This window comes from Sturnus vulgaris, chromosome Z (genome assembly GCF_052056855.1).
Source record: "Sturnus vulgaris isolate bStuVul1 chromosome Z, bStuVul1.hap1, whole genome shotgun sequence".
In the NCBI taxonomy this organism is placed as follows: domain Eukaryota; kingdom Metazoa; phylum Chordata; class Aves; order Passeriformes; family Sturnidae; genus Sturnus; species Sturnus vulgaris.
The window spans coordinates 71,381,252-71,394,614 of NC_142283.1; the positions used below are offsets into that span (position 1 = coordinate 71,381,252).

At 41.4% G+C, this 13,363-nt stretch overlaps 1 protein-coding gene across 1 annotated transcript in view; it reads left to right on the forward strand.

The window, feature by feature from the left end:
- Positions 1 to 11,803, forward strand: part of ADAMTS12 (ADAM metallopeptidase with thrombospondin type 1 motif 12) — a 140,561-nt gene extending 128,758 nt beyond the window's left edge. The window contains exons 21-24 of the mRNA XM_088157029.1: positions 1,895 to 2,068; positions 3,654 to 3,800; positions 5,528 to 5,681; positions 8,230 to 11,803. Coding sequence (XP_088013155.1) covers positions 1,895 to 2,068; positions 3,654 to 3,800; positions 5,528 to 5,681; positions 8,230 to 8,465 — 711 coding nt within the window. The 3' untranslated portion in view covers positions 8,466 to 11,803. The remainder of the gene's footprint in view (positions 1 to 1,894; positions 2,069 to 3,653; positions 3,801 to 5,527; positions 5,682 to 8,229) is intronic.
- Positions 11,804 to 13,363: the final 1,560 nt, after the last annotated feature.

Here is a 13,363-nt window from a genome sequence, read left to right on the forward strand (position 1 = left end):
ACCTGGAAAGACTTTGGTGGCTTCTTGAAATATTTTGTCCTCATGAAGTCTGAAAATTGAGTTTCAAACCACGGATTATTTTTCAAGACTAAAAAGAGATAAAATACAAAATTCTGTTTTAAATATTGTTGATTTAATAAGGAAAAAGATAGGTGTCTCAAACTTTTCCAGTACAGATCATTTCTGTGGACAGTGTTGTTGCCATTGGGCTAGAGGGCAGATTGATACAAATAAAAAGTTATAGTTACAAAACCTGTGTTATTATTGAGCTCTTAGACATAAAATTGATTTGTACAGGAATTACATGCCTCTTTAGAAAGTTCAGGAAAGGCCAAGGCTTTACATAACTACATTTAAGCCTTCGAAATTAATTTTAAAAGATACATAGACATCCTGCCCTCCCAGCTGCAGTAGGGCAATTTCACCTTTACTTTTTCTTCATAAATGTCATTGCTTTTGCAACAAGTGAATGATGTTCATGTCACAAAAAAATAGCTAGCAATCAAGCTTAATGATAAAATAGAACAGGAAGAAAATTTTTTTAAATGTCAGACCAGTTATGAAGCAAGTTTGAGGCAAAAGGCTTCTTCTATCAGATTTGTGTTACCCTCCTAATTTTCCATCAAGTGAACTATACAAATGTAATTACAGTTCATGTATAAAAACGGTTACATTTTGCTTGCTTTAGAAGTGGCAATTGCTTTTTATTACTCATTTCAAATATTTTTAAGACACTTGTCACAGCAAGATGATTGGGTTCCCTCCTAGCGCAGTCGAGCTTTTTCTGTTCTTCTACTCTCATTTAATTTTTCTCCTTCCCTAAAAGAAAGGTGCTTCAGACTAAATCTTAGAGTCTGTATTTATAGTAATATAAATAAAATTTGCATATATTTTGAGACTGTTGTACTCAGTTTCTTACACAGTCACTTCTGTCCACTCTTTCTATCCAGAGAGAGAGAAACGTGTCCTGTGGACAAGAGTAAGGATTCCCTTTCCATCCATTCTTCATCTCCTAGAGGAAGTATTACATTCAGGTTCCTTGCTCAACTAAAGGATGCTTATTTATGCAAAGGAGAAGAGCACCAGTTGCTATTGCATCATAGTGGCAGAGGTGAAAAGTGGTCTGAGAAGGTTTCAGTGCTGCAGTTGACTTTAATTACCTTTAATTCTGTTTGAAGACAAAACCTGTATTTTTCCTTATCCCTAGGGTAGCAAATTCAGTTCTTCCTCAAGAGCAGGAAAGGTCCTGAATTTTGGTGCCCAGAGACAGGACCTGATGATGCTGCACAAGGCTTGGAAGAAGCTCTGGCTAGAAAAAAGGAGGATGGAAGGGTTCACTTAGCTCCTGTCCTCAGCAGAGCTCAGAGCTGAGCAGTGATTTCACAGGCTGTGAGTGAGGCTCAGAATGCCTCTCTCTTCCCTTCCATCCTTTCGAACTGAGGCTGTTCTTGGGGTATGGAATGTCCTGGTGCCATGGAGGTGCAAGGAAGGTGAGAGTGGGAGCTGCTACTCACTCCCTTCCTCTCTCTGAAGCAGCTAAGGAACTGACAATATCCCTGCACACAGAATCCATTTTTGTATTTATTGCACTATGGCTCTTTCACTGTGACATTTTTGGAGATAGCTGGCAAGATTTCCCAGTTAAATACATATCCACATTATTAATGGCCATAGCAGTATAGCAGGGAAAGTACTTACATAGCATATTCTGGGCTGCTGTGAGGAAAAGCACAGTGTTTAGGCCTCACACCAGACTGGTGTTACAATAAACTGGAAATTCCTTCTGTTCAGGATGCTCAAAGCTGAGGTTGTCCTCCTGCTGTGTTGAGTGGGGAGGGTACAGCCCCTCAGTGGAGCATCATGTGAGAAGTGCCCCTCTCTGTTTTGTGTGCAGTGCTCTGTGAACTGCAGCGGAGGCTTCAAGACCCGAGATGTTCACTGCATGGATGTTCGGGAAAAGCGGCTGCTCAGGCCTTTCCATTGCCAGTTGCTCAGCTATAAACCACAGTTCAACACTAGCTGTAACACAGAACCTTGCTTGAAATGGCGTGTGGAGCCCTGGAGTGAGGTACTGTTCTTTAAAGGGTTTGTGAATCAACAATTTCCTTTCAGGGGACAGCGGCTGTTGGATCCCGTGCTGTCAGGTAAAATTCTGCTCCGAGGAAGAGATGCAGCTGGTGAGTTCTTGTGTATGGCTACAGCAAAAATTAGCACAGGTGTTCCTAAGGCTTCACAGAATCATTCTTAGTATTGCGTTTGATTACAGCTGGAGCTGTAAATTACCATATCCTGAAAGGGAGAAGCAGATGGCCTGGAAGAGATTTCTTTTAGCTTATCCTATTGGATCAGTAAATGTGGTTCATTTAGATGAATCCTTTCTGCTGATGTTTTAATGTTGCCTTCTCATTATGACAAATTTAGAATTTTCCTTTGCACTTTTGGACTGAAATTTTATGGAGCAAAGGCTTAGACCAGACATAAGATAAATCTGACTTTTGGGTCCCTTTGTAATATAAATCTGTGCCAACAAACTCAGAGGCAGCCAGGCACATATTTATGTCAGCTAAAGCATGTGGCCTGGTTATATTTCAGAATTTAACCCCACTGAAAGCAGCTCTGGAGAAAGTGTCACGATGTTTGCAGCCCTGTGGACCTGGTGCTTTGGGATTTTAAGGGAGGTGATCACATTTTCTTTACAGAGCACTAACAAATCACACCTGGAGGAGATGAGGGTGTGCTGTCAGAGCAATCAGCAGGGATTGGAAAAATAAAAATAGACAAATGATTGCATTTGTTTGTCAGTTAAAATACTTTATAAAAGCACTAGTCCAACCCTGGCATTTGTCCTCATGCTAAGGACACTGGATAGAAATGGATTGAAAAAGTTAATTTATCAGACGTCAGATATATTGTTCTGTCCATAGGGGTGCAATTCCTTGTAGGGCAGTAGCAATGCATTATTCAAAGTATATTTGATACTTTATTTCATATCAGAGTATGAAACACTTTGTGTATTTCCAGCAGACTCTACTACAGACTTAGTGAAAAAATTGTAAAAAATCAGTGGATATGTAATTCTAGAATGTGGACAGAAGAATGTTTAAAAAATAACTTGGGTCACTATTTTTGTATGACTTTTACTGCCAAAGAGTTCAGTTACTGTATGGATTGAATTTTAATGTCCCCAACCACCTCATAAAAATGAGATGCTGCATCTTATGAAGTTGTTCTGTCTTCAGTTAATACTGCAGATTAATCCTACAGACGTATGACTTCTAATCTAATTCTTGTTAGAGATGCTACTGGTGTTGGTGATGCTGATGGACAGTTCTGTGTTGCCTGTTCCATGTAGCCACTTCTACTCTGCCCTTTAGTCCTTCCAGTAGATGTACCATGTAACAACTTCTTCTCAGTCTCCTTCCAAGCACATGGAATAAGTGTCTCAGTGCCGAGTTTTCTTCATCTCTGGACTTCAGGACTTGATGTGCAGTCTTAGCCTTTCTAGTACATCTTTCTAAACCCATGGGCCTGTGACCCTGGATTCTCGTTATCTGTGGCCCCACATTTCTACATTAACATGTCCAACCATCTCTGTGGTCCGTTTTCTGGTTTCTCATCCTTCCCCACCTGTGTCTGTGCCCCTCTTTCGCCAGTGTTCGAGGACGTGTGGTGGTGGCCAGCAGACGCGGCACGTCTCCTGCCCGCGGGAAGGGCTCTGTGACTGGGCCAGCAGACCTGATGCCATGGCACCGTGCAGCAGGCAGCCTTGCACACAGTGGATCCACCAAGCCTGGAGCCCGGTAGGATTCAGTTAATTCCCGTTTTGTTTCTTGTCATGAGTTGGCCATATTTGGTCGTGTTACCCACTTGTCTCCGAACCTCAGTGCCTGTGGCAAGTGCAGTTTCTTATGCACAGCTGAAGCTGCAAGAGAACTTCTGAGAGCACTACTGAGCATTGCATAGCCAGCCCATGTCCATTCCTTCAGGTGGCACTTATTGCAGCCTCTACTTTTTGTTGCTGTATTAGATGTCATTGAAGTCTGGGATTTTTTATCTCATCTAAGAACAAAGGAGTTTTACCATTAACATTTTTCCACTGCACGTTTGAAATTTTTCACTGTTTGAGGCTATTGGAGGGGATCTTTTGAGCCTCCAAACAACTTTGGGGAATATTGTACTTGCCCACACAAAGAGAAATTCTGAATTTCTGAAATTCTGAATGAACAATAGCCTCTTACTTAGTACCTGGAAATCTTATTGACAAATATGAAGTGTATCTTTGGGCAACCTTCCAGTATCTGATATGCATTTTTATATATAAAGAAACTAGTATATCTAATAAACCTTTCCCTCCAGTTTCATTAATAAACATTGCATACATTACAAGTACTCCTCCTCACAGCAGAATGGAATATTGAAGGAATGCTAAAAGCAGGAGCCTCAAATAGGAAACATTTAACCTTTAACTTCTGATTTAACAAAACAGGAATCTCCTTTATCACAGAAAATTCAATGAGTTGGTTTTGACACAAAGGTACAGTTAGTGTAACACTTAAATATGGAAGTGAAATGTGTAAAATAAGTAACAGAGTAACAAAAATAATAACAACTATTGTACTCATTTATTAATCCCATATTGATGCATTCATTAATAAATTTACATTATAAAAATATTTTAAACATCAATGTAAAGTTGTTGCAAGAATTCCTAAGATCTTTCAGTGTACCTCACACCAGTACTATTGTGCTTCATGTACAGAGATACACATTAGAGAGGGGATAATTTGCAGAAAAATGTCAGAGGTTCCACTCCTGTCTTCATCTCTTAAGCTTCGTTAGCTGACATTCTCTATCTTCTGAATTCTTTTTCTCATTAATCTGCTGGCACTATTTATCTGTAGAGGAAAAAAAAAATTTGAAACTAATTGGGATTCTCAGATGCCCTAGGAAGTCACAAGAATTAAGTGCATTTACAGAATGCAAATGTACTGGTTGAGATTTTAAAAGTCCTTTGGTTTTATGGCCTTCTGTGTGCAGCCAGAGCAAGCAGCTGGCTGTTCTTTTGTGGTCGTAAAGGGTAACCTCTGTTCAAAAGCAAGGAAAGAAACAAAACCTTATTGGCTTTTTAAAAATTCTTAGTTTGGTCGTTTGTAGACCTAACATTGGAATTTGTTATTAATGTTTAACATAGATTGTCAGAAAACACAGGAAGCAAAAACTGTCCTAATTTGTACAAAATTGGTTTACGAGTCTCTTATAATGTAGAAAACAGTCCTCTCCTCCTATTTACACACATTCCAAGATGCTGTATTTATACCATTTACCCTCTACTGTATCCTGTCAGCTCTGGCCACAATGCACCATGGAGGTATCTGGATGGAGCACACAGTACACAGAGTACTGTCATGCCAGTGCTTCTGGATCACATGGCAGTTTTAGCTTCCTGTCACATCACAGCTCAAATATTGCCATATTACAAAATTTCCATGTAAAAAAATATTTATGTATGTTAAAATTACTCTTTCAGTGTCCTGTTTCTTGTGGAGGGGGCATGCAACAAAGAACTGTGAAATGCATGAATACAGAAACTAATGAGACAGAAGATGACAGTATGTGCATGGAAAAAGCCAAGCCCACAAAATATCAGAAATGCAATCTGCAAGAGTGCAGGAAAAATACAGGTAGAGTAATACACCTGCATGAAACAGTTTTCTCCATTTTTGCTGAGATTCTGCAAGAACTGGGAGCTGGCTCAATCTATCAACCTCTTTTGAGCAGTGTGGGCTCAGTAGTTACAGGTCACCCTGGCCTGCTACTGCTCACTGCTCTGTTGGCAGAACCACACTGCTGTCTCTTCCAGCACTTCTGGCCTTGTGTTGCCGTGATGGGGAGTGCAGACTCTGAGCATGCATCCCTGATTTATGATGACACGACTAAATTAGAATGTCTGCTTGTATTGGCCTGTTCTAGGTAGCTCACGCTGCAGTGAGGGCTGTGGAAGGACACACAGTGAGTCCAAACAGATGCCATTTCTTAAGACAGATCCCTCTATGGAAGCTGTAAATTCTGGACTAGGAGTGCAAGCAAGCAAATTCTTACAGGCATGGTAAAAAAATCAGTGCACCACAGGGTGAGACTGTCCAAAATCAAGAGGTAGAGAGAAATATTCTTGTGAGTCAGGGTGTCTTGAAGGCCCAGGAGCCCACCTGTGTACATGGTTAATAGCCAAAAAAGAGGCATCAGGGGAAAGGGAAGCTTATTGAAGGATACCTATGTGTAGTGCTGTATCCAGCAGATACCCTCAGGTAGGAGTAGCAACAGCTCACAGCCCTTAGAAAAGCTTTCAAAAGCCTTTTGGAGGATGATCTTCCTTATTACTCAGGGCTAAGGGTTCTAATTTGACAGTGAGACAATGATTTGAATCCTGAGGGCAGTGCAGATCTGACATGCTCTTGAGCGTGACACATCACTCCTGCTCCTGTTCAAAGAGTTTTAGCACACATTTTGCCCGGGGGTGGATTGGTCTGCTTATTTCCTGTCCCTCTCATGTTCAGAAAGACAGATTCAGATAAACACTCTCTACACATATTAGTAATAGTTACTTCTGTGAGTAAAAGCTCAAGTGGCCCGTAAAACATAAGAAATGCCCTACTGGGTAAGCACTGGTCCATGCAGCCCACCCATATGTCTCCAACAATGGCATTAAAAAATTCTACTTAGCAGGAATACAGGAGGTTGGTGCTTTCCTGAGATTCATTTCCGTGATAATCCTTCTACATTCCCAGTATATTAGGACTATTAAAAATTCTCCATGTAGTTCCTTTTTATTTAAACTTCCATTAATATGTTGCAACTCTTTTTGATGCTGTGATGCTGTCTGCTTCCACACTCTCCTGTGGTAGCAAGTTCACAGAGTCATGGGACCAGCAAGGTTGGAAGAGACACTCAAGACTATCCAGTCCACCCAGCAGTGCCCCTGTAACCCCTGAACCACTAAACCACATCACCCAGTGCTCCCTGAGCAGCCTGTTCAATACCTGACCACCCTAACAGTGAAAAAATGTCTGAAGCTAATCTGAACCTCCCCTGTCTCAGCTTCAGGCCATTTCCCCTTGTCCTCTCACTGTAGTTGTGGCAATGTAGGCTGACCCCCACCTCACTACAGCCTTCTTTCAGGTAGCTGTACAGTCCCCTGGGTCATCCTTCTGACCCTCCTGTAGATAGGCATTACATTTGCTAATTTCCAGTCAGCTGGAAATTCTCCAGTTAACCAGGACTGCTGGTAGGTGATTGAGAGTTGTATGGCAAATTCTCTCACGAGTTTCCTCATTACTCTGGGGTGGGTCCCATCTGGGAGTGTCTTAATTGTGAGTGTCTTAATTGGCAAAGCACGTCTTTAACAATCTCCTCCTGGATTATGGAAGCTTCTATTCCTAACTTCTAGCTCTGGGGCTAGATATCCTGAGGACAGCCGTTCTATAGGTTACAGCTTGGTGTGAAAAAAACTGTTTGCATCTGTTTTAAACTACCGTTAAAAAAGTTTCCATTGAGTTTTGCCAGTTGCAGTTTTGAGTGATTTGCTGGAGAACAGCCTTGTTAATGTAATATCTTCCTTCTTGTGCATACCATGTCTTCTCCAAGCTGTGGATCACCAGCTTCTAGTATCTGGCTAAATCTGGCCCATCTCAGTTCATTAGAGCTACCACAGACCTATCAGCGTGGTAGTACAGACAGCAGCAGTCCCTCAGTATTCTGACGTGCAGGAATTAAAGCATAGCCAAGCTGAACATGCAGTTGCATGTGCATTGTCTGCACTCTCCTGCCTGCCCTGGCTGGCTGTGCAGCACCCTGCCAGCCTATGCTGCTTGTCCTAGGGGCAGTTACAAGAATGCAAAAGTACCAAACTCAAATCGTTGTTGCCAGGCTTTCTCAGGCACAAAAACTTTTATCAGCACAAAAGCCAAAGTGGAAAACATAGGCCAGCTTTGTCTGCTGTGAAGGTAAAGTATCATTGAACAGTCATGAGTGCTGTGTTTTCCAGAACAGGTCATGTGTTCACTAGAATTCCAGAGGGACGTCAAGCTGACCCGTAATTCAAGGGAAGAGAAAACCACTTTAATAAGACCCTTAATATACAGGACCATCTGGCTTAAAGTAGTTCAAAATTCTAGAAATACTGGGAGCATGACAGCAAAATACACCTAATTTTTGTCATCTTCTTCAATACAGGGCTGCCCTGCAGCAAAGACCAGCTGTCAGTTCACTTCTGCCAGAGGCTGAAAGGCATTGGCAAGTGCTTGCTGCCATCAATACAGGTTCAGTGCTGCTTCACGTGTAGCCAGCCCCGAATTCGTAACAAAGCAAGACATGGGGACCAGCGAGTCTTCAAACAACAAAATTACACTAAATCTAGAAGAAAACCACCTCAAAACCAAGAAAACAACAACCAAGCAGCTTGGCACTAGCTGTTTTTCTCTTTGTTTCCTTGAATAGAGCTTCTGTTTACAGGTTTTACGTTTCTTATTTTTTTTCTGAACCATCCAGCATAAATGGAAATCTGTGATCAAAACTGGGAAAATGCATCACCTAGGGTTATAAATCATAATTTACTGCTTCAGTTTTTTTATCTGTAATAGTCCAAAATTTGTTACATAAATTTCAATGTACCAACAGCTAGTACTTCTTAGGCATGCATAGACACTAGAAACAGGCTTGCAAGAATTTTCTGATTTTTTGTAATGAATGTTTAACTTGTTTTGCCATCTCTTTTCCAAAATCCACTTGAAAGACCAGCACTGCTTACTCAAGAGTGCTTAGTGAAGGTGGCCCTTGGGGCAATAGACACATACCTATGCCATGAGCCAGTTCTCTTTATGCTCTCTTGCCTTTCTTTTTTAGGAATCAAAGTGCAGTGGCAGTGTTTCTCTAAATTCATTGCTCACTTCATAAATTTAAAAACAGAGTTTTGTAATATCTGTTAATGATAGTCAGGATGAATTGAAACACTGTTTTTTTCAGGAGAAAAAAAACTTTGCTAAGTACTTGACTGAATCTGTAAAGGATACCTCAGCCATAACCTGTTCTTGGCAGTTTTCTTCTGCTACAAATGTCTTGCTGTAACCTGGAAACCCCTGTAACATATGGGCTGTTAAGTTCCCAAATATGTTTTAAGCAGCATTTCTTGGTACTACAAAATCCAAGCCGTTTGCATCTACCACCTTAATAGTCATAGAATCTTAGTCATAGAAATAGTCGTAGAAAAAGTAATAGAAAAAGACCTTTAAAATCAAGAAGTCCAACCTCTAAACCATGCCCCTAAGTGCCATATCTATGTGTATTTTTACACATTTAGGGGAGAAAACAGCAATATTTTTAGACAGTTTTATACACTCCATCTGATAGAATAATTTCAGCATAAGGAAAAAAATCTGGTTTTGCAGATCTTTTGCTAGACAGGCAATAACGATGTTAAGTATCATCTGTAGTTCCTCTCAGTTTAAAATTAACTATCCAAGACCATTTGAAATTAGAAAGACAACCAAATCAAAACTGAGTCCAGTCTCTATAGCTGCAGGTATTCAGACGCAAATGATACATGTCAGCAGGACATAAAAACCTCTCAGGAAACTGATGGAGCATAGAGGTTGTATCAGCTTGTTCTGCAGCAAAAATTTAACCTCAACACTTATCCTTTGGGAAGAGTGGTGTTCTCTCTTGACTTCTCACTTCCACCAGTTTTATGTTAGTGGTCAGCTCCATTTAATTCAAGAATGTTACAGCTGCTGAACAGAGGAACCAGGAACCTTCACTGTAATGGTTTCCACTCTTTACAGCACAAAGAGTAAAGGAGTCACATAATGAGAAAGCAAAAGACTTCTAAGCTGATGTAGGTAAGGACAATTGGAAGTTGAGTCTTTTGCATTTAAAAACTGAAATCTTTTTGTTCTTTGACAAAAAAAAAGGAAGGAAGGAGCAATGACCTGGCCCAGCTGAAGAGTTTGCTAATTTCATTTTAACCTATATAATAGAATTCAAATTTACAGACTTAAACCATTCCTGCAGCTTCAAATGTGGCATGCAGGCATTTCAGCTGGAAATTTCCCATATGTTTTGAAATAAATTTTACGGCATCAGCATAAAGGCCAGCTAGCATCTGGAAACTCTTTTATTCACACAGATACTCGGTGATAGAGCTGTCCTTTCATCCAGTATCTCCCAGTAGAGCATAAGGCCCCGTTCACAGGAGCTCACTCACAGCAGAGTTTTCCCCCAGTGTAAGTCCATCATCATAGTGGAACTGAGGGCTCCTGGGGCAGGAGTCTGAGGCTCAGAGTAGTGTCTGCATAGCTCAAGCTTCAGTCATGATGGCACCACTAGGCAAATAGCACATCTGTCTTGCCAGTGAAGACATATTTAGATTCCTTTGGGATTCAGTAGGATTTGGACACCTTGGTTCTTCTGGCTTTTTTGAAAATCTCAGATTTGCACCCTGCTTACCTTACAATTTCAGATTGCAGGGAAACGCACATTTTATGCAGTATATGGTGAGACACATGGTCATGAATCCAAGTGTCACTGTGGTTACAGAACTAAGACTAGCAGTAGTTTTTTTTTCTAGACAGACCTTCATGAATTTAATAGAAGTATTTCAACCTGGCTGTAATGTGTTAACCTAATGATGGCCACGAGTCGAATTGTCATTTTTCAAAGGTTTGTGTCCTTTGGCTAAGGACTTTCTTCTTCACTTGAAGTCTCTGGGAGCTCAAAATATGCAGCATGGTAAGGTTAGATTTATTAACCTCTGTGATGGCGATATAACCCCAGTTTTAGGTGCTGATAAAACAAAATCCACTGTTAAAAATGTGGTGCTAGGTTAAGAGACATGGGGATGACTTGCAATGGTGCATGTGGGTGCATGCACACATTCTTACAATAATATGTGTCTGTGGCGTTGCTGGCCAACGCCAGACATGATGCTTTTTAAGTTTCACAGTTTGCTTCTCTCCTTTTGGGGGCCCTTTGAGCAACAGAAATCTGGGCAGTTCTTACTCCTCTGGACACAGAACAACTGAATCATGTGCAGGAGTAGAGGGGTCCCACCTGATTTTGGAAGGATTTGGGCAGGGCTTGGGCTCGAGCAGTCTGGTGTAGAGCAGTTCCCTGACAGCCAAACATTTGGGTTTGGGTGGGACAAAGTTCTGTACGTAGAGGTACCTGCATAATATTTTATCCACAGAGGTCAGCAGAAGGAGGCCACAGGTATGTGGGCTAATGAGTAAGGAGCTGACTGAGTGGATGTGGTACAGGTTGGAGGAAAATGCATGCAGGAGTTGTCCTTTCCAGTGCTCCTTAGGGCTAGTATGGAGTTAAACCATTTCTGCCTTCATTGTTTTCTTCAGGGAGCTGTTATTTCATTTGAAATGAATAAAAAGTGAATAAATTATATTATGGACATTAGTCAGAATAATCCTACCCAGGGAAACGCAGTCATTACTGTTTCTCAGCTTAAAACTTTAGGGAAAAGCAGTGCCACTGCTATTATGACACACTGTTCTTAAGTAAAGGTGGATTTAGGATGTGAACCCAGATGGTCATTAGTCTCGAAACTGAATTGAATACCAAGTGCAAAGGTGTATTATCATTATATTACTGTATTAGCCCGAGACACATCAGCTTCAACAGATTGCTCAGGAAAAAAATGTGTATTTGCCACATTCACAGCTTGTTCTAACATTTCAAGGTTTAAAAAGCAAACTATGATGACATATTTGTTTCAAGCTTCAATAAATGGCATTGCATATGTTTGATGTCTCTGGTATTTTATGTTTCCAGTGCAAGAATATTTTTACAACGGAACTGCCAGGAAAAAACAAAAGCTTTAAAAGTATATTTTATGTACCACAGATCCCCCTCACTGAGTTGTTTTGGTGCTTGGTACTCCAGCATAAAAGAGATAATTAAAATGGGTGAGGGGAAAGAGCACAAGAATAGGGCATGGTGCTAAGTAAAAATACATATACTAAAAGGCTTCATTACCTCCTGTAAAATAGAGGAAATGTTAACACTTCTAGTCTAAGGAGATATGTTTTAATTTGTTGGTAGCAAGTGTGTCTGTTGTGTCTATTGGAGAGTTGTATATAGTATTACCATGCCCCTTGCCCCCCACCCTGAATCTTTCAACACTCGAGTTTTCCCAGTCCTGCTGGTGCTTATGCCCAGAAACTTGGACTGGACCAGCCCTGGTCCTTGACAGGCTGCCCAGGAGCACAGCTAGGCTCGGGCAGAGAGCACCATCAGTTCTCACTGTGTCTCCAAACTCCATCCCCTGCATCCATGCCTGGGCTCAGCCCCACAACACCCCATGGAAGTCGCAGGAAGTTGCTCCTTCTTATTTTAGAAAGCCCAGCCCACAGGGGCAGCACCTGCTCAGGTGCTATAAGGGACAGGATTGAACTGGTCTGCGAAGTGAGTGGAAGCTCCCTCTGCTTTTCCAAATCCCATTACACATTCCTGGGTGACCCACTGCTCAGCACAGCCTGACCAGCAGGTCCTGTGGCTGCTGCACCGTGTGGCACAGCTTTCAGCATCCCTTGGCTCAGCCAAGCATGTGGCACTGCTATAAATGGGTGTGGGGGTTTAGAGAAGCCTCTTTTGCCCAGGCCTCTGCAGCAGGCAGTAACTTTGATGAGGTGGCCAGCACCCCAAAACCCTCTCTGGTTTGCAAGTTCTTTAATAAATGGCTGATTAGGTCTATTATAGAATGAATTATTTATTTAATAGACAGAAAACTAAAAGACATAAAACAAACTAATACACAGGAATAAGAACAAAAAGAGACCACTAGTACCTCTGGTAATGCAGCACGAAGTTAAAGGTACTTGTTAATGTTACATATAAGGAAGTAATAATATAAATTAGGATTCAATGTATCTTGCCATCCAGTTGTTGGTGGAGCACACATTGAGATTCTTTCCCTCAATCCCCAGGGAGGTAACCATGGAATTTGTGTCCAAACTCTGTAGAGAGGTCTCTCACACTTTCAGGGGAAGTATGTTGAAGGTTTCTTCCTCTGTGACACCTCACTTGTGTTTTACTGTTTGTAAAACAGGGTCTCTCAGTCAAGAATATTTCCTTTATCTCTTCCACATCTGCTCTCCAGACTAAGATGTTGATCCTTAGCTGAGGCCTGAGCCCTTTTAGCACCAGAGATGCCTCCTTGCTGAGCCTTTCAGCCCTTTTTTATCCCTTCATGCACCAACTCTGTGGTAGAGAAGAGAGGGGCTTGGACGTCCTTCCACAAGCACCCACCAAAGGAGCTGCCTGTTGGCTGCCAGCATCAGCTCAAAGTTAAACCAGCATGGTG